Raw genomic sequence first — 27,650 nt, 5'->3', positions numbered from 1 at the left:
AATCAAGTTAAGTTGGGGTCATAGAGGAGTAGGATGGGCTCTACTCCAATACGACTGTGTCCTTATAAAAAGAGGAAATTTGGACACAGACACACACACGGAGAACGCCATGTGAAGACAGAGGCAGAGATGGAGGTGATGCTTCCACAAGCCAAGGAACACCAAAGAGTCTGAGCAAACCACCAGAAGCTACGGGAGGGGCCTGGAATGGACTCTCCCCCAGAGCCCTCGGAGGAACCAACCCTGCTGAAACCCTGCTCTTGGACATCCAGCCTTGAGACTGTGAGACAATAAATGTCTGTTGTTTAAGCAGCCATCCCCGCCTGTCCTATCTGTCTCTGGTAGTTGGTTACGGCAGCCACAGTAACTAACACTCAAGTGAAGTGCCCGCCTCTGACGGTGGCAGCAAAGAACAGCATCGCCGTGGTCACCTTCTCTGAGACAAGAGCTCCCTGGTAACTCCCTGCCCTTTCAATGTGATGGGTGATGCCTACGTGTTGACACTGGCTCAAGGAGCCCACGGTGCGGCCAGCTCAGAAGACATGTGGATGAATCCTGCTTCACTCCTTCACTTACCCTCATCGACTCGCCCCCTTGCTTACCGAGCCCCCCATCAGGCAAAGCCCAGTTCCAAAGACAGTCCTGACACTGGATAGGCGATCCGTATTTGTTGAAGGAATGAAAGTTGGGAGCCACAAGAACGATAATGGGCCAACCAGCCCTACACCAATATTTGCAGTGGTGAAAGACTCAACTATCACTCGACATGGAAAAGGTGACAATCAATGCCCAAGCCAGCCCCCTTGGAGGCCCAGAGGGAGCAGTGGCTAACCCTGCCTGGGAGGGCATCACAGACCATCGACACCACAGACAATGCCCAGGAACGAAAAGGATGTCAGAGTCTGGGGTGGGAATTTCACGTCGAGGCCCAGCTTAAGAAAAAGCAGGGGGGAATCCGGGAGCAGTGACGAGGTTGGCAGGTGGAACGCCGAGGACAGTTTCTACCTGAAGTGACGCTTCCTCGTTCCCTTGTTACCATTGTGATGCACGGTAGAGTAATGTTCTTCTTGGGGAGTGTTGGTGTCAGAGTCCTGTGTCCCTACAGCCCTGCAAAATGGGTATTCCTTCATATGGTCATGCATTGCTTAACAACGGGGACGTTCTGAGAAATGCACCATTAGGCGATTTCATCATTGTACGAGCATCACAGAGTGCACTTACACAAACCTAGATGGTAGAGCCTACTACACACCTAGGCTGTACGGTACTAATCTTATGGGACCACCACCATATATGCGGTCCATCATTGACCAAAATGTTGTGATGCGGTGCATGACTGCAATTTGTTACAGGTGTTCTCAAGAGGTGAGTGATTTGCTGGAAGATTCACAGACAATACAGGGAGGACTGCAAAGATGGGCCAGGTATCAGGTATTCCAGCCTCCAGCCACTTCCATTAAAGAGTTGCTTGAGGAAACATCTCTCCTTTAGCATCTCTATCTTCTTCATGAAGGGTTCTACATCAGCACCCAGGTGGCTGTGGGTGGGGGGACATGAGATGACTGAGACAAGGACCTTGTCCCTTAAGGAGCTCAGAGCCTAGCATCACAATGATGATGATGGTGATGGTGCCCCTTAAGGAGCATCATTAAGCATCATGATGATGATGATGGTGATGGTGATGTTGATGATGATGTTAGTCGTGATGATGGTGGTGATGCTGATGATGATAGTGACGATGATGATGATGATGGTGATGATGGTGATGATGATGGTGGTGATAATGATGGTGGTGATGATGATGGTGATGATGATGGTGATGGTGATGGTGGTGGTGATGACGATGATAATGGTGATGGTGATGGTGGTGATGGTGGTGATGATGATGGTGGTGGTGATGATGATGATGGTCATGATGATGATGATGCTGGTGGTGGTGATGGTGATGATGACACAGTCATGGTTAACATTTATTGAATCCTAATATGCCAGAAACTGTGCTAATTGTATTTACCTTCACCACAACCAGGAGTGTACATTATTGTTATTAGTGTTACAGTAACCATTATTGATATAATAATGATTGTTATTAATATAATATTATTATATTATATTTATAGGTTATAATTATGTAATATTTATTTATATTATAATATAATATTATGTATATTATTAATAATAACATAGTAACAATCATTATTATTATTCCCATTTTCCTGATGAGGAAGCTGAGCCTCAGAGACTCAATTACCCCAAGGTCACATGTCTAGAAAGTGCTGGAGGTTCAACTGAACGCAAGTCAAGTCTGCCCAGCACGGAGTCTTCACTCTGACATGTTTTTCCTCTCCACGCACGTACACGGGCACCCTTCATGCGAGAAAATGATAAAACATTTGATAATCAACAAGAAAACTGAAGAAAATATTTACGGTCAGGTGCTTCATGGATCAGGGACATACTGCCTTTTTCAGATTTTCCAATTACCTGTCAATTTGCCCCAATATTGAACACTGACAATTACAAGAGAGAAACAGCTTCACCTCCATAACAAGGGACAAAATTTGGGAGATTCTAAGTAATTTTTTCAAAGAAGTAAAGTCTAGCCTTCAAGGTACCAACCAACAGCTTTAGGGGAAGATGTGTCATGAATAGCACTACCAAGATGAACCACGGCTGCCTCTCTGGGACGAAGCAGAGGTGAGCTACGGACACGGTGTCCTGCCACCTAACGACTGGGCTTTGGAAGAACAACAAAGCATTTCAAACAAAGATTTTCACCCCAGTAAGAACCCACAAGACAAAAAATAACAAAACTTGGAAGTAGCTCCTCTGCCCGACAATGGTGCAAGGTCACTCTAACCAGGGCGTCAACTACAAAAGAACACGCTGACCATGAACCTAAGTACACAGACCAGGGAAACACATGGAGAATTGGATGCCAGCTAACAAATGAGTAAGTCAGATGTCGACTGTTTGCTGGTGACACCCAATCTAACTCAACTCGTCCCACACTGATCCCCACACCCCCTCCACCTCTGCTTTCTTCCGTCCTACCTCATCCTTCCCAACCTCAACGGCAGCACCGCCTCCCATTCCAGAAGTCCGGGAGATGTTCTTGACTTTTCCCTGTCTTGCACCTTCTAGTTCAGTCTGGATTAGTCTAGGGCCTCGAGCACTTAAGTCCTCATCTGTCCCACCCCCACAGCCCAACGGGCCCATCCTTTCTCACGTGGGTCACACTCCAGCGGCCCCTGCACTGAGCTCACCTGCACGCCTCCCAGACACACACGTCTTCCTTGGGACTGGCCACCAGTGTCCCTTCTCAAACCAGTGACTCCACTGCCTGGGGCTCAGGGCCTGTGCCCTTACCCAAGGGACACAGGGAAAGACTGACCACGGTCTGGACCCTGCCTCCTTCTCATGACTCGTCCTGCCTGTCAATGTTCCCCTCTGCCATTGCCCCAACCCCATACACATATGCAGTCACACAGACACACACACTCACATGCACACACACACACATAAACACATAAAAACACAAACACACGTACAAACACATACACAAAAACACACACACATTGCAACAATGCCAAACCCACTCGCTGGCAATTCTCTGGAATGCCAGGCCGTCTATGCCTCTGTGCACTGGTGCCTCCAGCTGACCGTCCCCTCCCCTCCTCGTCTGCCAGCTGAAATCACACTCACACTTCCCACGGGGTCCAGGACTCGGCCTCTCAATGGCACCTCTCTGGCCTACCCCCAGGCTGAGCTGACCACTAAGCACCCTGAGTTGAACCCAGGGAGCTGGGCTGACTGCCCAAGACCCGCAGTCCAAGCTAATCTGGCTGACCCTGCTCCCTCCTGCCCAGCCTGCAGGTCGCAGCCTCTCCATCCTGCATTTCTTGTCCACTAGGAGAGTGGGACTGGCGTGTACTTTGCCTTATAAAGCTTCTCCTCCCTTTCTCCCAGCTGACAGGTAGGAGTCGGTGTCTGCCACTCATTGATCTCCCAGTGCGACATCCCAAGTGCCAAGACGTCCAGATCCATCTGAAAACCTCCTGGTGTGTCTGGGCTGAGCTGGTGGCTTAAGACACAGAAAACTTGCAAGTGGATGTAATGAGATCTCCAAGACCCAACTCAGTGTGGCTTCTCCCTCCTCTCCTGACAAGCAGTGCATTCCTCATGGGATCTGGGCAGTTTGGGAATGGGAGGGGGCTGACATGGTATAGAACCGCGAAACAGGGAGAGAAGTGGTTTGTGACTGACATCAGCCTTGATTTAATGATGTATACAGCAGTCCAACACCCATGAAGGCTCCCAGGATTCCTTCAGGCCAGTCTCAGCTCTCTTTAAGTTTCTCAGCACCCTAGACGCCCTGATCCACAGAAGAAGGCACATCCTAGCACAGGGGAACCATCTACATCTTCTTCCAAGACGTATCTCATGTACCTCCTCTCGCTCGCTCTCTCTCGGCATCACTCCAATATTCAGCTGATGAGAGAGCCCCTCCCTGCTCCAGACTAGGAGCTGCTGTGTGAGGACATGGGTTTATATCTTTTTCTTTGCATAACTGTACCTGCAGTTGGGTAAATGTCGATGGAACTGAATTGCGCTGAATACAAAGTTCCAGAGATGGAACACTCTTGGCTGATAGAATCCACCAGTGAGGGAAGCTCCGGTTTTGATCATGATGAGGATGCTGAGCGAGGACTTGCTCTGTACCAAGTGCACTGTGAATAGATCATCTGTTTAATGACAGCAAAGATGCTGAGAGGGGAGACGGCCCCACCCGAGTCTGCAGAGCTCTGGGCAGCCTGTATGAAACCCCGGCCCTTCCAGTGGGAGAGCTCATGGCCAAACTCAGACCTAAGAGGAAGAGCGAGAGAAACCCAGTGTCCTGCATGGCCAACATGAGCTACAGCCACTCTGCAAGCTGTGAGGCTAAAACCTGAAAACACCTGCACGTGGTAGGAAGAACACGGCACTGGAGACAGGCAGAGGCAGACGCCCAGCCTGGGTCTGTCACGTAAGCTGTGTATGAGTTTTCTAGGGCTGTCATTACAAAGTCCCACAGCCTGGGCAGCTTAGACAATGGGATTTATTGTCTCCCGGTCCTAGAGGCTGACGTCCGAGATCACAGTGTGGGCAGGGCTGGTTCCTCCTGAGGCCTCTCTCCTGGGCGTGCAGACGGCCGTCTCCTCCCTGTGTCCTCACATGGTCGTCCCTCTGTGTCCTGATCTCCTCTTCTTATGAGGACCCCAGTCACACTGAATTAGGGTCCACTCTAATGGCCTCATTTCCTTTAATCACCTCTTTAAAGGCCCCATCTCCAAATACAGTCACATTCTGAGGTGCTGGGGGTTGAGACTCCAACATAGGAATTTGGGGGACACAACTCAGCCCATAACACTGTGTGACCACGAGCAAGTCTCTACAACACACTGAGGGCCACGTGCCCATGGTGAGCCACGTCCGTGTGGTCAACTAACTCACAGGATCCATGGAGTATCCCAGAACCTTGTGTTTTTGGGTCACGTGCCCACCCATACTGGGGTAGCTGGCCTGCCGGGGCAGAAGGAGGCAGAAGTCGGACAAGGCTGTTTTGATTTGCAACAACACAGAAAGAGAATTTCACGTAAGAGAGTAAATTGCCTTCCAAATCTGTTTCGGGCCCTGTGAAATGGGAGAGGATGACAAGGGCTGTTCTGTAAGATTTTCCAAGGGTAAGGGAGTGTCTAGACAGAGCTTGAAAGAATGGTAAACATTATGCTCCATAAAATACGTATCGTGACAGCGGGCTGTCTGAAGGCTGAGTGAAGAACCATCAACAACACAAGGTTGAATTACAGACGCATTCAGGTGCCACTACCTGCGCTGCATCCGTTCAGGCACGTTCCTCAGGTGAGACCTAAATCCACCTAACTCACTGTCGACTGCCACTCAGAAAAAGCGAAAAGAATGAGGGGAGAAGTGCCAAAGCATTTGGGGGTATTGGTGCTGAGTGGACACTCCCTGCATCACCCCGTTCGGGATCCAGAGCTGGAAACACAGACCCTAGTAAGCATAAATATCCCTGCTCTAAGGATGCTTCTAAGCAGCATTTAGCAAGAACTCAGCACATGCTGAAAGAAACCCAAGTGTCTGAGCATGTCACTCATCGCAAAGCACATTTCACACTTAACACTTCCTCTGCGGTCATGATTTATGTCACCATCAGTTCCTTTATGATGCCTTTTAAAAGACCCATAATAAACAGAAGCTACCAGAAGCCACGGAAAGGTGCATTCAGGAGTGTTCTGGCCTTGAACAGCTGTTCATGTGCAATCTGCACATTTGCACACTTCTGAAAAACAGCCGACACCAAGGGCAACCCAAACCATAATTGAGTAATTTCCAAATGCAATTGTCCAAATGAAATATTAATGCTTTTCGCCATGGACAAAGACCCGTCGGGCTGGTACATGGGGCAGCAAACCCTGAAACACTGTCACGGGTAACACTTGAAGCTGAAAACAAGGCATTTACACGGAATGGGGCAATGCTGGGTGACCCTGACGGGGAAGGACAGCCTGATCCGAGGATGCTGAAGACCGGGAGTTAAGCTAGCGCTTCTGAAGGTTTAAACACTAATAAAGGATAAAGTGGCCGTGGATTCATTTTTCCAATCAGAATAGCATTTTTCAAACAGTAAAAGCTTAACAGCAGCCACCTGATGCTGTGGTGAAGCGACGGGCAGACCGAGCGTCCTGGCGAGTTTCCAGGGGCTAGCCAGTGTCCTCTGCTATTGTCAAGGTGATATAAACTGCAAGGCATGGACTCGGGCTCTGCCTGTGATTCACGCACTCCTTGGAGATGAGTTCATTTTCCTCTTTCGAGACCTGTGATTTCAGGCAGGCCCACAGCAAAGCAGAGGCTCTGATGCTGGCGAGAGGAGCCCGCTTAGAAGCAGTAGATGGAAATGGAGGAACGGGCAGTCAGGGAAGTAATTACATGCTCCCGACAGCAGACACAAAGCCCTCGCCGTGTGCTTGCCGGCCGGCTAAGACAGTGTGTGAAACGCATCATCTTCTTATGTTCTCCTGGAGGGAGGTGTCAGCACCCCCACGCGCAAGAAGGAACACTCAGAAATCTCCGACCAGCTCTCTGGGTTATAGCTGCATGGGGGGAACTGGAATCAGGGATCCCCGAAGGCCAAGCTAATGAGTTTCAGCTCCATCCCAGCAGCACATGCGGGGCCATGAATCGGGAGGATTAAGCGGGCAGGGGTGTGAAGTGGATTGGAGGGGGAGAGAGGGAGACCGTGAGGCCGCGGCTATATCAGAGGTGAAAGACCCTGCACTGACACTGTGGAATAAGAGCCTCCGCCCACCCAGAGAGGAGGGTGGTAGGGGACCTGTCAGAACCAGGAGGAAGCGAGAGTTAGACCCAGGCGTGAGGAGTCACAGAAATCCAACCACAGAGCGAAGGTGCTGGAAAAGAGCCTCACCCCCGGATTTACCGCAGAAAATTAAATATTGATGGTTTGGGGCCCTGGCATTGCCACCTTCCTGATAATTCTTATCAGCTGGGGACACCGGGGAGAGGAGGAGATATCTGCTCTTCACCAGCATGGCCTTTGAACCAAAACATTCTCACCACAATGTCGGATTTACAAAGCTTTCCTACAGAATGTGGAATATTCCAGACCAAAGCCACTTTCCCCAAACATTATTTTCTCAAAGAGATTTAAGGGGGTATCAGAGCTAAGCTTAAGCAGAAGACCACACCGAGCCAGACGCTGTTGTGTGGGCCACGGAGACCCGGAGACCCGGGGGCCGGCCAGTCTCTCTCACATCTAAATCGTTAACCTAACGTCTCACAGGAAGGTGCAGCACCGAATCCTTACAACACACAAAACGGATGCTGGCTAAATAGGTTTTTTGTTTTTTAACGATACATATGAAAATAAAGCCCCTCTCGGCCTTTAGCAAGCGGCTATGTGAGATGAATAATAACCAACATGATTAAGACCTGATTCACTGGACGGCCCCAGGGCGTTCCCTTATGTTTTAAACAATTTATGACTCACCAATTTCTTGATTAAAATTGTCAAGTGTAAACCACTCCATTTAAAGACAGTGAGGCTGATTCTCATCACGACATCACAGGGAAAATGGAGGCAGAGGGAAGTCAGGGGCCGGGGGAGGGAGCTCTCTTTGGCCTTAGCAACCAATTAACAAAACCACAAAGAAAACCAGATTCCATGCCTTCTATCCCCGCAAAACGTGATCCAAATATCTACTACAAAGGATATAGCAGGGTCACTCAAAGTAGAAATCAAAGATCAAAAACACGTATTTCTGTAACGCAAAAGGATGGATGGATGTATGGATGGGTGCATGGGTGGAGGGGTGAGTGGATGGATGGATGGATGGGTGGATGGATGGATGGGTGGGTGGATGGATGGATGGATGGGTGGGTGGATGGATGGATGGGTGGGTGGGTGGATGGATGGATGGGTGGGTGGATGGATGGAAGGATGGGTGGGTGGATGGATGGAAGGATGCATGGGTGGATGGGTGGATGGATGGAGAGATGGAGAGAGAGAATGGAATGGTGGATGGATGGAGGGAAGGACGGTGGAGAAATGGAGGGATGGATGGATGCATGACTGATGGATGGGTAATATCAATAAAGATAAATCTCAAAAATATAATGCAAATGGAAAAAGTAAGTTATAAATGACATACCCCGTATGATACCAGGTATATATTCTTTTTTACACAACAAATAAAACACTACATAGTGATCAGTGATACATACAAAAAGAGAGCAAGAGACAAGCGGGATCCACACTGAATTCATGACAGTTTGCCTCAAAAGAGACAGGACTGGGCCTGAGGACAAGGAGGACTTTATCAGTAATGTTTTAATTCTATGATTAAAAAATGAGAAAACATTAACCATTGTCAATTTTGTGTAATAGACACACTGGTCTTTATGATATTATTCTTCGTATTTTTCCTGATTTATAATTTTCTCTAAAAAAAAAAAAAAAAAAAAATGGCATCAAACCAAGACCGAAGGTGTCCCTCAGCCTCTTGTGGGGCCTCCCCGGCTGGACTGGGGTCAACCCTGGACCACACTCCACAGCCTCAAGCAAAGCTCTTGAACCTCATCTCCTTCTGCTCATTGAGTCCTCTTCAATGACTTTTTTAGGGCAGAAAATGTGCTCATGTCAGGGTCATGTACAACCGATTTTCTAATTAAGTGTAAAATCCTAAATGAACTTCCTTGCAAACTAGCAAGCAGGAAAGAGAGTACATTCTGGGACAGGAAGATCTGAAAGCAAAATGGCAGCCCAAAAAACAAATACATTTTTTGGTAGCAGAGTTTTTCACCTTTACTTTGCCGGGGCTACCGGATGACATGCGAAGTCATCTAACGGCAACATTTGAGGCAGCAATGGGGTAAGCGATGGTCTTGGGGGTAGACTTAAGGGGATGGGTTTGTCTCCAACAGAAGAAACAGACAACAAGAGAAAACACGGCTCCACCTCCCAGTCGACATATTGCCTGATTCCATTGACATGGAATGCACAGAACAGGCAAATCCATAGAACAGACAGCAGATTAGTGGTTGCCAGGGACTAAGGGAGAGGAAAAGGGGACTGACTACTAATGGGTATGGGGTTTCCTTTCGGGATGATGAAAATGTTCTAAGATTAATTGTGGTGATGGGTACCCTCATCTGCGAAATTCCTAAAACCCATCAAAGTGTACACTTTCGATGGGTAAATTGTATGATGTGTGAATTATATCTCAATTTTTAAAAGAAAAGAAAACACATCTTTTTTGAGAAACCGCAAAGATGCAGGCATCACATTTTAAAACATGTTGATACAAGTTATCATTAAGGACCCTTCGCCTGGCCAGAGCACACCCTCAAGAGTGTGCAGGAGTGTGCACAGCCACATCTGCTCCCACCATGTTGACTCTGTCATCGGGAACCTGTCCTTGGGTCCTCACGTTCTCCTGCTACCCCCAGTCCCAGCCTCCAGCAACGTCTCCCTGATGTCTTGCAAGGCCTCCTACCTCACTCCAGCCAGTGGCCCTCGGCCTTCTCTGCTGCTTCGACACATTGAGTTCATTCCACCTCAGGCTCCCTGTCCCTGCAGACCCTCAACTGGGGCTCAGCTCAGACGGCACCTCCTCGCCCAACAGAGGCAAGAGTTTGGATGAAATCATTCACTCTCTCACCAGACACTCATTGTTCCTTCCGTTGTCCCAGCCGCTGGGATACAAGGATGAGCAGAACAGACACAGGACCCCCTCTTGGAGAGGGACATTGACCAAGCAGTCACCTGAATCCGTAACAGTGAAGTCACACCTGGGAGGGAAGTGCAGGAGAAAGGCACGCAGACATCTCACGGAGGGTCTGCCCAGGGCGATGGGGGGGGCGCCATGTGCGTCTGATCCTTATCCTGAGAACAGTAAGAACTCACAGGGGGCAGGGTACACATGGTGGCAATTGTATCTACATCAAAACCAATCACCATAGGTGTTGTGTGGGGAACTTCCAAGAAGAAAGAGTGGTTTGAAGCTCTCCTGGTCCAGGAGAAAGATGGCAGTAACAGGGGTGGGGTGGGGGTGGTGATAAGGGTGGAGAGAGTGACACAGGGTCACTGGGATTCAGAAGGTCAAAGGGCAGGACTTGGGAGTGGACTGGTTCTGGTAGCTGGGGAGACGGAATGCTCGGGATAACTCCTGTGCCCTGGCTTAGACAGTGGAATCAGAGAAAGTTCACAGCCAAAAAGTAGAGCAACCCAACTGGCCATCAACTGGGGAATGGACCGACAACATGTGGTCCATCCACGCCATGAAATAGGACTTGGCCGTAAAAAGGAATGAAGCACTGATGGATGTCACAACATGGATGAGCTTCAAAACCAGGACACTGAGTGAAAGAGCCAGACACAAAAGGCCTCGTATGGTATGACCCCACTCAGAGGGAACGTCCACAACAGGGAAATCCAGAGACAGAGCGCAGGTTAGCGGTTGTCCGGGGATGAGGATGAAACACAAGCAGGCAGAAAGGGGAGATGGAAAGACTCCAAACCCAGATGGAGCTGATGGTGGCACAACTCAGCCAACTTACTGAAAATCATTAAGTGGTATACTTAAAACAAGTGAATTTTATGGCTTATAAATCATACATCGATGAGGTTGCTTTTTTTTTTTAAAGGTAACCACTTGCCAAGGGAGGGAACATCAGTGGGGCCAGGTTTGGAGGGTCAGAGAGAGGAGGGAAGGGTCACAGCGTCCGTTCTGGACAATGTGAGTCGAGGGGCTTCGGAGCTTTCAACTGAGAGGGTGTCAAGGGAGAAGTGGGGTCTGGCCCCCAGATGGGAGGTCGGAGCTGGAGATGTGACCGTGGACGCGGATGTCCCTCACACAAATGTGGGAACAGGTCCCGGGTGCAGAAAGAGCATAGAGTGAGCCTAGAGCCTCCTGCCGGCCGGCCGGTCAGGCAGGCCTCCCGAGCTTCATAGTGAGAGATGAGTAGAAGGTAAAGAGATCAGCAGGTGTGTGTGTGTGTGTATGTGTGTGTGTGTGTGTGTGTGTGTGTGGATTCAGGGAAAAGGAATCCTGTTTGAATGTGAGACAAGCTCTGGGCAGGAGCAGAGTCTGCCAATGCTGGGCCGCAGGGAGCCGGGCACAGCCAACCCTGCGCTTCCTCCTCACCCCGAGCCTGCACTCTCTTCATTCACCCAGTGCTGGGATGTTGCAGAGAACACGGCAGAAGGTACCTGACCCACAGCTTCCTTTCTAGAAAGACACATCCTAGAGAATCATGGGCAAACCTTCCTGGAGTGGAATTAAGAGGCTGCCCCTCAAGCCACTAATTTCCACACGTCTGGACTCCATGAGCTCCTGGAAGAAGACACACAGCTCTCGCCTTCCAAAGGTCCAAGAGTCATGAATTAGATATGTGCCAGCAATGTGCTCAAGTGGAGGTTTCAAAGTCACAAATCGCTCCTGCCCAGGCCTTCCAGCACCCGCCTCACGATGGACGGCCACCTCACGGTCTCTGCAGGATGCGAGGCCACCCATAGGGGCTTGATTCTGAGCTACCGTAGGAGGAGATGGGCTCAAAACTGCCAAGACAGGCGAAGTCCTCCGAATAGTCACAAACACAGGAAACCTCAGATACAAAAAGCAAATACGATGATGTGTCTGCGACAAAAAGATAAAGCAGGGATCGACACCTGGAGACGGAGGAGGTGCGACCTCTCTGCCCCCGGAGTTCTATCTTGATCTCAATCATAAGCAGGAGGCCAAGGTCGCTCGGCAATCAGGCATATCTGACAGTCCATGTGGAAGCAAGTGATGGATGCGGGAGCATCTCCGTCAGCTGACCTGTGGGGCGGGGGAGGCAGGTGCAGCGGGGACGCGGCGGGCTGCGGCTTTGGGGGAGAAATTTGAGCGTGTGTGTGAGAGAGAGAGAATGGATAAATGGCAATAAATTATCTCTGAGGGGATCAGGACAGCAGCCGAGATTCATTTTCCTTAATGAAATATCAAATTTGAAGATGCGCTCATTTAATAAATGGAAGCACTGATTAAAGCAAAAAGGAGAGACTCATTTTCCCGACGCGTCTGCCGGGAGGTGGGCCAGGCCCTCGCACCCCCGTTAACTCGTCCAGACGGGCCGTACGGATGGACACACGGGCTGGCAGCTCCAGTGGAGCCCTCGGGGCCAACCCTGCGGCAGAGGTGGGTGACGGTGTAGACACCCAAGGACACCCCCGAAACTCGTCACAGCCCCATTATGTTTTCTTCCCTACCTGTGACGTGACAGTGAGGACTGAAAACTGGACTGCTGTGTGCCCCAGTGGCACCTTTGTTCCCACGTCCTCCTTCAGTGCTCCCCAAAAATATACACAACAGAAGAACTATAGTTTCTATCAATTTTGGCATATAGCTGCTTGTTCAAAAGGCCCAGCTCACTGCCCGGTGAGCGCTCAAGCCCACAGCAGGCCCTGTGTGCATCTGCGATGATCCAGAGAGCAGAAGGACGCACACCCGCCACCCTCCCAGAGCCCACCCTGCCGAGCCATTTCTGCACGGCCCTGTGAACCCACCGCCCAGGACTCTGTTCATCAGGGCTTCAGGCATGCGGGGGGCCCTGGGAAGTGTGCCTGGAAGGATTATTAGCACTGCCAGAGGCTCTTGCTCAGAGGTTTAAACTTCAGTCCCACTGGAGGTGTGAGACTCGGAAACAGCAGTCACTCAGAGAGAAGAGCCAGGTCCAGACTGCACCTGGGGTGAGGGATCGCATCTGGGGTGAGGGATCGCATCTGGGGTGAGGGATCGCATCTAGGGCAGCAGAGAGACAGCCTCACGAGCTTCTGCAGACACTGTCTCCCCGCGGGCGGGCGGGCACTGGGGTGATGAACTCGCTCAGCAGCGCCCTTGGCTCCCCTGGGCAGGATTCCAGGGCCCGTCTTGCGCCCCCGGCTACAGGAGATTCAGCCTCTCAAGGGCCTTCACGCAGGAACAACGGCCGCTTTGTTGCTGAGAGCTCACACCCGTGGGATTTCTGTTCTCAGCCTCAGGGCCTTTGTTTGTCTTGAACAAAGTGAAGAGAGGGAGTCTTCAGAACGTTCTGGAAACAACTGTACTCCTGGGAATAGAGACCAAACCTCTAGGAGGGGCTTCCTTTCAGGAAGAATCATCATAATTCTGGGCCTGGAAAGCAGGTGCCTCTGCATCAGGAATCCCGACATGTCCCAAAGCCTCTGGTGCAGGTGGACAGAATACTTACTGGGAGCATGAGCCGGCTCACGCCACCCCGCTAGGAAGAGGTCAAACAGGCAGGGGGCGGGACATGGACTTCCAGACCAGCTCCTGCTCCTGTGCCCACCAGACCCAGCGTGTGTCCACCGTGTGTCCATGACCCCACTGCCCACGGAGCATCTCAACAGTCAAGATGGCAAATGGCCTCTCTCTCTGTTGTGACTCGTGAGTGCCTCCCGGGTGGACAGTGCCAACAGACGGGCTTTGACCTCAGAGACCCATCAAGGTCACAGACGTTTAACGGGCACTCCCTGTCGCCTGGAAGCGGCCACATGCCCAGCCTGTGCTGGCTCACTTCACCCGGTACCCAGGCCGGGAGACTCTCAGTATTTTGCCCCAAAGCACATGGTAGATGGTGGGGGGGCTGTGACTCCGAGCCATCCTGGAGGAGCCGGACCCCGTGCTGCTTCCTCTGCACGGCTGTCCTCTGGCCACCTTCCGTGGTGAACACAAGCTACAGAAGCAAACTAGGCCCAGGTACCAGGCAGCAAGCAAGCACATCAAATGCTGGCTTCCGGCAGGTGGAGGCTCAAGGCTGCGTGTCCCAGGCCACCTGCCCTATTTCTCGCTAGCTCTGTCTGGGCTCTGATCTTCAATGCTCCCAGCTGTGCACTGGGATAATCACAGACCTACCTCGGGACTGGGAAGGCGTCTTGGGGCCTTTGGGGGTAGGTGATGTTCCACCTCTTTGTCTGGATGCCGGTTACACGTCACACTCCATTTGTGCACTTAAGATCTGGCCACTTTCTAAAGGTGTGTTGTACTTAAATAAAATGCTCAGAAGTGCTGCTCAGCTCGGGGCTGTCACGAGAACTACATGAAACATCACACAGGAAGACCTAGACACAGCATCTGGCCCAAGGTGGACGTTCAGGAAGTTATAAAAAGACACGCTGGTGCAGTTAATGAGACACGGGGCTTCCCCGCAGTGGGAACAGGTCTGCAGGGATGTGTGACATCAGGACGGAGGGCTGTGGGCTGAGTGGGTGGACCCCTGGGGCGGTGAGCAGAGGACAGGGCACCTCGACCCCCGGCAACTGCATCCTCCCCCACCTCCTCTGCCTTCCCAGTTTGGATCTGTAGGTCTGGGTCTGAAATCCAAGAGGGGTGCCTCTCCAGTCCTCTGCATCCCTCCATGTCAATAAATGTGAACAGGAAATACGGGGGCCGAATAGGCAAAACGCTGCAGGGCAAGGGTCCACCATGAGGTCATCCAGGTCCCCAGGGGTGAGGGGCTTTCGATGAGCAATGCAGCATCCCAGGGCTGAGAAGGTATGAAGCCAGGTCTGACCAAGTGACCCCAAATAATGAAAGCCACCCCAAAAAGTACCCAAAGTATAAAACAGGCACAACCTAATGCCCGATGCATCCACCTCAGACATCCCCGAGAAACTGAACTCTTGGGGGTGGGGGGACTCCCAACCTCACCTTCATTCCCAGAAACGGTACTGGTGGGGACAAAAATCCAGACATTCTGCATCAACACGCTCTAATCTGGACAGATGTAACACAGGGGTCCTTCTCTCTTCCCTCCTCTGATTGGGCAGGGGTTGGGGAAGCAAAAGGAGACGACCATCCCTGACGTCCAGCAGAGACCCTTCCTGGCAGGGCTCCTCGCTGAATGGGGGGAGCTCCAGGGCTGGGGGTGTCCCCCCACGAGAACGAGACATGCTCCCTGCACTACACTCCGGTGCAGAGCATTCAAGAAAATCTCAGAAAAAAAAAAGGGAGGCCAGGCCTTCTAAAGAGACTGGACACTCCCTGCCCCTGGGCCTTTGCATCTAAAGGGTCTACAGACCACCAAGTCTGTAGGTGCCCTCGGGACAAACAGAAAGACATCAAGTCACTGACAAACCACTGGAGTACTTCGGCAAGAAACAGCGTGGAAATCATGAAGACATTACAGGCAAAGAAAGGAAGAGAGGAAGAGAGATGGCATGCAAAATCAAACATCTGATTCACCTACTTCAGTTGAAAATACACCCCAGTTAAAAGAAGACAGATTTCCAAGAGTGCTTCATGCTAGGGAGAAAAATAATAAGCCATAAAACCTACTAAACAACTCCAAAGAATGATTTTCAAAAAGAGCAATCGCAGGGCTAAGAAAACAAACGGAAAGCCGAAATAACACGACCACAATAAATTGGAAATTACAAGGAACAGAACAGAATGGATCTCACTGAAAATACCCTAAAGAAAGTCTCAAGAAAACTGCAGAGAAGAAACACGAAAAACACCAAGTAATTGAAGCAATTAGAGAAAAGAAAGCAGATACGGAGGAGGAAGAGCCACCATCAATAAGTGCTGTCCCCGAAATAGAGACCCCGAGTGGAACACAGGAAAATGAGCAGAAAGAAGAAAACATCCTTGAAACAAGAGACAAAACAAAATCTGCAGGTCGGAAGTTTTTCCAGGAAGAACAGAACGGCCAGCACCACACACTTCCTGATGTCATAACTGAAGCCAATTCTTTAGGAACCCAGTAAAAGAAAAATCAAGTCAGGGCAAGACGACCACCAAACAACATAGACTGTGGGGGGTATGGGGTAGGAATTGTGACTCAAAAATATCACACCAGGAAAACGACACGCAACCCAAGGGAGCTCGAAAACATTTTCAAGCACACACTCAATTCTCGTTGTTCGTGGATTCCGTCTTTGGGATTTGCCCACTTGCTAAAATTTATTTGTAACCCCAAGTCAATACTTGTGACACCTTTGTGACCATTTACAGTAAAACGGAATTGAGCCAATAAAACTGAGTCGCCCGACGTGCACGTTCCCGGCTGAGGATGGACAAGGCGATGCTCTGCCTTCTGTTTCAGCCACAATCTTGTAAACGTGTCCTTATCGTGGTCTATTTCGTGCTCCATTTTTGCCTTTTTGTTGGTGATTTCGCTGCACTCAAATGCATGCTGAAGAGCTGTCTAGTGATCCTAAGCGCAAGCAGGCTGTGAGGTGCCTCCCGGAGAAAATACGTGTGTTAGATGAGCTTCGTGCAGACATGCGCCATAGCACCGCGGGCCGTGAGTTCCATGTTAATGAATCAACTCTGTGTATTAAATCAGGTGTCTTTACACAGAAACACATATAAAACAAGGTTACACACTGATCCGTCAACGAAGATGCTGCGACCAGAGCCTTGCAGGAGCCTAACCCTGTATGTCCCCTATGGGCGATGGTTCAGTAGTCTCTTGTTCAAGGCGACTTTTAGACCATAACCACTGCAAATATGAGAATCAACCGTGCGTTCACCGAGGAAGCACCGCCCTCAGGAAGTCTTCCTAAAAAAAACACTGGACAATTAATTCCATCCAAATCAGAGGTGACAGGAAACAAAGAGGCTACCGTAAACCTGGCGGTGGGCATTCACCTTGGAAGAGAGACGGAGACACTCCAGTGCTCTGAAGCAGCATGGACATTCAGTGGGATGGATGGTGACCATGTGTGAATGGTTCTACGCCAATAAGAATCAGGAAGTGGGGGAGGAGAGGAGGGTACATGTGTGTGCACGTGCGTGTGTGCGTGTGCAACCAGCTACTTGTTCAACACACTGTGACCTTTGCCCTCCTGGGCTCACAGCCACACTAGGATTTTTAGCCTCTGCAGTCGGGTGCAGCCTCTGGAGGAAGCGAGGGAAGGTGGGGGAGCGATGCGGTCCACGAGTTCTCTCTCTTCCCTCCTTCATCCTCTGGGCAGATACAGAGGACTCCGTGGAGGATTCCAGAGCTCCAGGGAATGGCCCGGCTACTAGACGGAAGGAGCCTGGATCCCTGAATGACCGCGTGGAGCAGAACCTCCACCTCTTCATCCCTGTCCATCCCCAGCGGACCCAGAGGAGAGAAGGAAATAAAATATCTATGTGTTAAGCGCCTGAGCTTTGGAGGTCTGTTTATTACAGCAATTCGCTTAATTTACCCCAAAATACATAAGAAGAGAATGCTCAGCGTCTTAGAGCATTAAGAAAGGAGGGAAAAGACTGTAATCAAAAATGAAAACAAAGAAAGACTCCAGCCTTCTAGAGTTTCACAATCGTTTCTTTTAACTTATAGATTCATTTGGAAACAGTCTCTCTTGTGACAAAAAAATGACTAAAGTTCAGCATTTCCTTCGCTGTCTTTTTCTCCTTTTATATTTAAATCAAACCACTTTCATGATGGTGATTAATTAGCAGTGTCTGTGGTTACAAACCTGTATTTCTATCCGTACATACATCCACCCATTACCTGTAACCCTTTGGAGAAACAGGTCTGGAATGTTCACCAAATGCTAATGACAACCACTTCTGGGGCTGGCATCTGTGCTTTATAAGAATCACATAACTTTTATAGGAGATGTTGAACAACACAGAAGAAAGAACACCTCGACTCCACGCCCACCCCTTGAAAAGCCACGTCTGTGCTGCCAGGGTGGCCCTGCGGCCTGCAGCACTGCCAGATTATTTCTGGGGCACCGGGTCACCCTGAGCTATCCCTAGAAGGTGGAGCCACCTGGCTGACCCCGCTCTCAGACGACAGGTGTCAGCAGTACAGAACTCAGCCCGGGCAGCGCCTATCCTCAGGGAGAGCAGGGCCTGGGGCCAGGCCACCAGCAGAGGTTCCCCACTGGAGCTGCTTACATGAGGGGAGAGGAGAGCCCAGCCCTTGGAGGCACTGAACCAACTCATCAGACCCCACAACGCTGGAAGATGGGCCCTGGATGTGCGCAAAGCGGGGTGACACCAGCCAAGTAACATCACCAGCACCAAATGGCCAGTAGGTGGCGCAGCGGGACTGGCTGCCATTTCCCCTGATCCCAGTGTGTGCCCCTTCCCCAGCATGGTCTCTGCCACCACACTCTGCTCTTCAAGTATAAAGAGCCCGCCATCTAAAGCCCGTTGGAGGCTGTCTACACCACCCCACCTCAGCTACTTCATAGATCCAGTCCCACCTCTCCCACTTCCTTTAACCCAACTCTCAAACGAGTAGCGTCCTCACCAAGACCGACAAGACATGGGAAACAGCAATTACGAGAAAGCACAGAAGGAGATGACCCAGAGTCTCACCCAGGTGCCCCTGAGTCCTACTTCTGGGATGGCCACCTGTTCTCTCTGCAGTAGAGGGGCCTTCTCACCAACTGTCCCCCCGTCACCAATTCCCAGTGGACGGCATGTGACATGCTCCCAGCCGGACCTGATGAGGGTCATGACCACACCCACAACGTCTGCCCTGTGCCCCGAGCTCTGTCCTCACCTCCACGTGCTGGGTATGCAGCAGGACAGTGGGACTCAAAACCGCACAAGGCACAAACCCTGCCACGAGTCAGAGAGGCACATGGCAGAGCGACTTACCACCCAGCACGCCCCGGCAGAGTCAACTGAAGGTGGAGGCCCATTCCTTCCTCTTCCATAAACGGGGAGCCCCAAAGGATGGTCACGCTTGCCCCACTCCACCCCACCCCACCCATGCACCTATGGCAGAAAGGGCTGCCCTCTGAGACTCCAGGTCACCTGATCTGGAGAGACAAGACAATTCCCACCACCGGAGGCGCCTGCTTGGCCTCTAGAGAGCCTCTCTCAGGGTCACTGGACCTGTCTTAGCCTCCCACGCACGCCCTGGACTCTACCATCCACTCAATGGGACTCCACAGGGAGCTCAAACCCAGCCCAGCCCAGCTGGTCAGGTCCCCCCACCACACCCCACACCTGGGCCAACCCACCCATTTCCCCACTGTGCCCACCCCAAGCTTCAGCGCTCCTCTTTCACCTGCTGTGCCCTCCCCAGCGTGAAACCCTTCTCGGTCCTTCAAGGCCCAGCTGAAATGGAGCCTCTGCAGGGGAGACCCTCAGGTCCTGCTCCCCCTCCTCCCACAAGGACCTGCTCATGCACCTTCACCCCAGAACAACCATCTTCCTCATGTGCAATGCTCGGAGGAGGTTCACCTCCACATCCCCAGCACCTGGTTTAGTGCTTGGCATAAGAGAGATCCTAAATACCTTTCTATTCAGTTTAACACAATTTAATTGAGAAGAAGCAAATACCATGTAGGAAACACGAGGAGATGGAACACACTATCCTCTTGTATAATAAAGACCCTAAATGCCTGGGCTGAACCCCTCTGATGATTTCCTTATGCAGTTAGAGTAGAAGTCAAACTTCCCACCATGGCCTATACAGGCCACTGTCTCTCTAGCTCAGATCTCATCTCCTAACCATCCCCTCAAGCTCCCATTCACCACGCTCCAGCTGTATCACTGGGGGCCTTGGAGGCGCTGTGCCTTAAAGAGCTGGGTAATCTGGCAGCCCTGCAAAGATCACCACCCCATCACCCATCACCCCATCACCCACCACTGCATCACCCATCATCCATCACTCTTCATCCCTCCATACTATCACCCATCACACCATCACCCATAACCCTATCACTCCATCACCCATCACCCACACCCATCACCCCATTACTCCATCACTCTATCACCCACACCCATCACCCCATCACACATTTCCCCATCACCCACAACCATCACCCAACACACCATCACCCATAACCCTATCATTCCATCACCCATGACCTCATCCATCACCCCATCACCCACACTCATCACCCCTCATCTCATCATCCACATCCATCATCCATCTCTCACACCCATCGTTCCATCACCCACACCCATCATCCTATCACCCTATCATCCATCACCCCATCACCCATCACACATCACCCCATCACTCTATCACCCACACCCATTCCCATCACCCTCTCATCCCATCATCATCACCCCATCACTCCGTCACCCACACCCGTCACCCCATCACTGCTGGATTACTTTCTTCACACACTCCCCCCCATACAAAACCTTCCTAGTCACCATGTGTGGCATTCCACACCAGGGCCTCGCTCATCACAGACACCCAAGTAGCTGAGCAAGTGAATGTTAAAAGGACCACACACAACATCACATCGATGCCCCTGAGAATCGCCCGAAACCCCCAGACCAGCAACCCCACCAACCAATCATTTAAGGAGCACCTCGTGTGAATTCAGCCCTTTCATGGGAACCGGGAGAAGTAAGATTTGTAAGCGCTTATCTCTGCTCTGAGCAGTTTCCAATTTCATCAGAAGCCCCGATGGACTTATAGAAGAAAAAACAATCAGGGACCAAGGAAGGAAAGCTTACACGAAATGCTTTCTCAGGGAGTCGAGTCTAAAAGTGCGCGGGGAGAGAGGCGTGAGGTGGTGTGACCTGGGGATGTTCACTCACACATCTTTGGTGATCGATTCAGAGCGTCCACTGCACCAGTGCCATGCACGCAGCCAGGCCCATGACCCCTGCCCTGCTGTGTCTCCATGAGCCAACCCTCCAGGGACACCTGCCAGCAAAGACCCACAGGCACTAGGCAAGTGTGCGGCAGGGGCGGACGCCAGGGGCCACAGGCAAGAAGCCCCCAGAGCTGCAGACGGTGCAACAGAGGATACAGGATCTGGCCCAGACCCTGAGGGACCACCAGGAGTCAGCCAGTGGGCCGTGCGTCCAGCAGAGATTGCATACCCAGGAAGCGGGAATGAGCATGGTGCATCGGGGGCCGGCCGTGACTGAGCCCAGAGCAGTCGGGGGTGAGTCAGGGCCGGCTTGGGTGCTGGGAGCCCCGCTGGCTAATGCGCTCACTGTGTGTGTTTCCTCTGCGAGGCTGGTCTGGGTGCCCTGGAGGCGTGGCCTCCATCCCCGCACGTAGCAGGTGCGCAACGGATGATGTGGACGGAGGCACCAGCAGTATGCTGTGAAGCAGGCAGAGGTACAGCCGGCAGCTGGCAGGGAGGTGGGGGCCGGGGAGGGTTGGGACCAGCGGGAGGGGGCTGGGCAGGGAGCTCGGTGGGGTAGGGGTCGGGGGCAGAACGTGTGGAGGGCCACCAGGACTCGCAGGCACCCCCGACTTCAAGTCACACTTGGTACGGCCCAGAAACGAGCGCGCGGGGCTCACCGTCTGCTGCAGGTCCTGGATGAGGATGCGGATCACCAGCGTGTTGCCCTGGCTCTCCTCCGTCCTGGCGCCGCCCGGCTTCTCCGCTGTGGCCCGGATGGTGTCGTAGATGGTCTCTTCTTTGGAGCTGTCCGACTCCGACCCCATGGAGGAGTCGGAGCAGCTCTGGGCCATCTCGTCCTCGCTGGACGTCGGGCTGCGTGGCATGGCTGCCTTACGTCTGTAAGGAGGGGGAGAGGGAAAACAACGAGGAGGCGTGAAAATCGAAGAAAGAAGACCCAGGGGCGTGGTGGACACTGGCGCTCGCCTGAGTGCAGGCACAGTGCCACAGTCGTGTGTCGGCGTGGCCGCCGGCAGAGCCACCTGTGTGTGTGACGCGCAGATCTCTGAAGGCGGCGAGAGCCCCACCTCCTCCCCGGAGCCAGAGCCAGGCCCCGGGGGTGGGGGCCCTGGGAGCTCTGCCAGGTGCTGGAAACCCGGCGTTTACAAGGAGCCCTAAGCAGCTGCAGCCGTGACCAGAGCTTATAACCCCCTCGGCTTCAAACACAGCAACGAGAGGAGACATGTAAAAATAGAATCCCTTGGGGCAGGCCGGGCTCAGAGATGAGATAATGTCCAGGCCCAGGAGTGAGCGGAACCCACAGTCGTGAGCAGGCTGAAGCTGGAGACAGGGCTCCCTGAGAGTCCGGGGCAGCTGGGGGTGCAGCTTCCTCACGATCGAGTGCAATAAACGTTCCCCAGCAAAGACCCAGGTCAGGGTGCTGACTGCCACCTTGGGCCACGGCTGTGAGCAAGCACGGGGAACGACACGGAGCATGCCACCCACTGTGACACCCAGGTCTGTGGGCAGGAGTCCAGCAAGGTTAGGATAAAAGCTGGCGTGAGCCGGGGGTGCTGGGGAGCTGGTGGGGGACGTGCCAAACCAGCGATTCCACATCCAAGTGAACTCTGTAGGGGGGGTCAAGGCCACGCGCACAAGGAAAGACGCACAGGTTGTTCCCGCAGAAACGGGGCTGTCCTGGGCGACCGGGGACGCAGGCACCCTCGTCGTGCAGGGACTGCCTGGTGAAGGTGTGGCATCTTCTTCCCACGACGGCACAGCTGTGAGAATGAATGAACCCGGCTACACGGAGGATCCCCAAACATAAAACCAAGCGAAAGGAGAGCGATTTGCAGGATGATTCAAACAGCATGGATCATCCAGCGAAGGCTGGAAAGATGCAGTGCTATTTTATAGACGGCACGTGGGCACGTACGGAGGAACGGCGGAGAAGCACACGATGGAAAGATAAACTCTAAACTCTGAGGAGTGGCGGTCTCTGGGGAGGGAGAAAGGGGTTGACAGGGCTTGTAACGTGTGATTTCCTCACAACAGTTCCAGCAAATATGACAGAAAGTCAGCCTTTGACAAAGCTGGGGACACAGATGTGTGCTATATTGTTCTCTATGCTTTTCCTTCTCTGCGTTGGAAATTACTTTGCAGTAGAAGAAGAGAGAAAAGAAGGAGGGAGGGAAGGAGGGAGGAAGGAAGAAGCTCACCCGCCCATCTCCCCCAGGACCCCAGCCCAGCAGGTACCTGGGTGCATGGCCCCTGCTCTCGTGTTTCATGATGGGGGTTGGAGGGGGGCTCAGAAAGGTCCCAGGTAGGACGCAGTTCACCCATGACAACTCTGCGTTGGATTTGGGAAAGCCGACGCCCACCGTTTATTTCCGGAGTTCACGTAACGACAGCAAACACCCCCAGGAAGCATTTCACGGCTCAGCCTGCAGAGTCAGTTCTGGGACACAGCCACCCGGTGCGCTCCTATCCTCCATCCAGACTTCCACGGGGACCCACCGGACACACGGGCATGCGCAAAGCCCAACGGAGCAAAGGAGCCGTTCCAGAAATGCACCCCCTCCACAGAAAATGGCAAGACCAGGACTGGGGTCAGGGGCTCCCTTACCGCCAAGAGGATCCGGGTCGTCCGAGAAGGGGCCAGGGTCCTTTGGCCCAGGCACGCTGTTTTGTTTGACCTGCACAGAGTTTTATACCTTTGCTAACCTGGAGACTTCACACGAAAACCCAGATTCCTGGCTTATTTTGCCCATTGGGAGAATCTGGCGAGGCTGGGGACTGCCACATGGCACCTAGGGGCAGAAGCGAGCTGCGGCTACCTCCTGGCAGGCCCTCTCCAGGTCTTCCTGGAACCACCGAGACTCAGTATCCTCTGATCTTCCGCCTGCCAGGCTCGCTCACTGGCAATACCTTCCTGGCCCCCAGGCTGTGAGTTTGAGAGCCTGACGACCGACCCATCCATTCATTCACGCTGGCCTCCTTCTACGCCTCTGCCTCCCCTCCTTCAGGCCACCCCGTGGGCGAGTCACTGGGCCGGTTAAAAGCCTCAAGGGGAAGATCATCCAAATCACCCAGGAAGATTTCATTTTTTTAATTAAAAATTCCAAAGTTCACCTCAGTGTAACTCTGAATTAAAATTTCAGGGCAAATGGGTATTCCTGTATTCACCGACCAAATGCCTTTGTAACTTCAGGTCAATGTTTTCCCAACCACAGAAGTGCAAAATCTGGCGAGGGAAGAGAGAGCTGTGGCCACGGACGGGATCTGGGTATTCCCGGTTCCCCCTGAGCGAGGAGCCAGTCTCCTGCAACTTCTAGCAACGCATTCATTCATGCATGTGCTCATTTACCATCTACGCGGGAAGAAATGAGCGCATGGCGTAATTATACAGTGTATAGTATTTATACACTATGTACTATATGATACAGTTATAATTATAACATAGAAGTAATAGTATATTATTATAACTATTATAATATATTATATACAATTATGTCTGAGTAATTTATGATAACATTATTTTATAATAAATAACATAAATATAGATTATATAAATATATATAACCATATAATATATGGGAATAATTATTTCTAACTGTGTCCCAGGTTCCACTGAAGCGTATCCAGTAGGACACTGGTTCTTCATTCTGGCTGTACCAGGAAGTTACTTGGGGATCTTTAACAGGTCTGGGTGAGGCCCCAGTGTCGATACAGTCTTTGAAAGCCCCCACGGCGACTGTAATGAGAATCGCAGCTCCAGGTTCGCCTTGAGCGGAGTCCGTGGCTGTAATTGCAGAACTCGGCAGCAGCACAAACATGCAGAGGTTGCCCCCAGCCTTCTCCTGGAGGTGAGGGCAGTGTCCTGGTGCTGCGGGGCCAGCGGGCGGGGTGTGGCTTCATCGCCTCAGTGCCAGGATGGACACAGGTGTGGGGTCTTGCCACTGTGGGGTCCGGAGGCTTCTTTCTGCCCTGACAGGTAAGTCAGCTCAGAGTAGCTTCTGCTTCTTTGCCTCCTCACGCCCCGCCTGTGCTGCTTCCAAACCCCACAGGGACAAAGAGAAAGCAGATGGAGGGAGAGGACGAAATGCACCATCACATTCATGGGGGCGGCGGGGGGAATCCCTATCTATGCGGAGTAGCGGCCGTTGGGTTTATGGGAAGCCGGGCACAGGCGGAGGCAGGAATGTCTGATGATGAGGCGGTTCCAGGCACGCCCGCCGCCCCGCCAGCATTCCTACGCAAGGTGAACCTTCGCCCCAGATAGCTCGGGAGCTTTGGGGCTGCGAGGGCCTCAGTGTCAGCATCTGAAAAATGGGCGTGTGGAGAGCCCCAGCCAAGCCTGGCACAGAGCAGACACTGCGCATGCCTGTCCTTGCCAGGTCCTGGCCCCACATCGAATTCAGTCAAGATTGCAAGAATCCCGCCCGCTTGTGAGAGCAGGCGAGATGCTCTGGAGCCCTCAGCTTACGCCCTTGGGGGCACACAGAGGAAGCCTCCCTCCAATGCATTCCACCCCCAGCTTCCCAAAAGAGCACCCACGGCTTAAAATTTTAAAAAACCAAACAATTGCACCCCACCATCTACTTCTGGCCTGGTTTCTTTCCTCCAAAGCCCTCCTTAGCCCCTGCTGTGTGTCCTACCTCACACGTTCATCTGGTTTATGCAGCATTCAGCCTCCAGGCGCACAGGGGCTGTGTCTGTTCATTCCCAGCGTCTGGAACACAGCGGACACTCAGTGAACACGTCCCCGGAGGAGACCAGGGCTCCCGAACGCAAAAACCCAGAGGAGCCAGCCCGACGCAGGGGAGTGGGCAGAGTGTGGGCTGAGGCCAAAGGGGCCGGACCACACGCCCCAAGTCCGCCAGGCGGCCGCGTTTAAACTCCCGCTACTGCTGGTCTGCGGGAGCTCGGCCCCGTGTTCCCAGATCTGCAGGTAGTCTCCAGGCAGGTCAGAGTTCAGGCAGCAACTTGGAATGAATCAGTGTTGGGAATTCATTGTTTTCAATCATCACTTTGCAGGCCACACACAGCACGTCTACAGCTGGACCCACCAGGCTGGTGACCCGTCGTGAACACACAGATCTGAATTTTAAAGTGTGTACAACCCCCAGGGTCTTCTTTCCGAAAAAAAGGTGTGTGGGCGCTGTTGAGGATGTTTGTGCCAGGCTAAAAGCAAATCGAACTCTAGAAACAAAACTGACCACCCAAAGAGGAAGGTCGGGGGGGGGCCCTGTGACCCCAGCTCCTCCTGTCCCCCGGCCACAATGACACCCACCCTTGCCACTCGCATTGGCTTGGGGGTGACGGTCACAAACGGACACATCTGTTCCCAAAGCTGTGGTGCAGAAGCCCACGTTGGATGGGTCTGGAGAGGGGCCGGGACCGCGTCCAGAAGCAGAAAAGGCGGCCGCCTGCACCCCGGCAGTTCTTTCCAGGACCGCCCTGGGCCAGAGCAGGAGGGTCTGGACCTTAACAAGGGGCTTGAATAACGTGATCAGCAGATCCGTGGGAAAAGCAAACACCTGGGGAAACGTGTAATTATTAACTCCGGGTAGGACGGCCAGGTAACACAGGGCGCCCGGTTACCTGGGCATTTCGGACCAACAACCAATATGTCTGACTCTAAGTATTTCCCAAATACTGCACGGGACGTACTTACACTACAAAGTTATTCGTTGTTCATCTGAAATTCAAACAGGGGTGGGCGTCCTGCCTTTCACCCAGGGGGGCCGTGGAGGCCGGAGGGGCTATATCAGATCTCTAACCCATCCTCACAAGGGGCGGGGGAGGCTCCGCAGAGAGTGAAGGGAAGGAAAGACTAGAATGCCATCTGAAAACCAGTTTCCTAGGAAAACTCAGGACCAGGACAGGGGAGGGATAGTTACTCACCGCCCGGAGGCAATTGTTTCAGTGTAACTAACCTCTCGGGACAAATATCAAGCTGTAAGAACATGGGTCAATAAAGTACAATGACTCTTAGAACATGTTTCTCTCATTGGCCCTGCTGGGTACCTACTAATTAAGAAAAAAACAAAATAATGGTAGTAAAAGCAATTTTAACAAAGACTCCAAATTTTGCTGCCCAAGTGTTCCAAGAAAAATACAATTGTTCCAAGAGAACATAAAATTTTAACCTTGCTCCTTCGTCCCCTACCACCTGTGAGGGACAGACAGGTGGATTTCCCTACTCACTGCTTCTGCAGCCACAGTGAAACTGTGAAACCTGACCTGGGACAGAAGACATGTAACAAAAACAAACAAGAAACCTCATAGCCAAAGCCAACTTTATCAAGGTTACAGTTTCAAGATCTACGAAGAAGATCTACAAAAATGCAGAGGTTCCATGGGCTTTGGTTTATTATATATAGCATATATAGCATATATATATTGCATATAGATATAGCAAAAAAAAGGTTTTTATTTAAGTGGAATCTCAGACAGACACCTTATATACGTAACACATTGGAAGCAAGATTTTGTGACTACTCATTTATTTTCTGGCTCCAAATGTACAAAATTC

General features: G+C 51.9%; 1 protein-coding gene across 1 annotated transcript in view; it reads right to left on the bottom strand.

The window, feature by feature from the left end:
- Positions 1–27,650, bottom strand: part of SHANK2 (SH3 and multiple ankyrin repeat domains 2) — a 576,539-nt gene that overhangs the window by 473,339 nt on the left and 75,550 nt on the right. The window contains exon 2 of the mRNA XM_087422499.1: positions 21,793–22,012. Within this exon, the coding sequence (XP_087278625.1) occupies positions 21,793–21,999 (207 nt within the window). The 5' untranslated portion in view covers positions 22,000–22,012. The remainder of the gene's footprint in view (positions 1–21,792; positions 22,013–27,650) is intronic.

Source organism: Ceratotherium simum, chromosome 34 (genome assembly GCF_057802395.1).
Source record: "Ceratotherium simum simum isolate JZ-2026a chromosome 34, ASM5780239v1, whole genome shotgun sequence".
Taxonomy (NCBI): Eukaryota; Metazoa; Chordata; class Mammalia; order Perissodactyla; family Rhinocerotidae; genus Ceratotherium; species Ceratotherium simum.
Note: the sequence above shows the minus strand (reverse complement) of the source record. Positions and strands in the feature narration are given on the sequence as shown.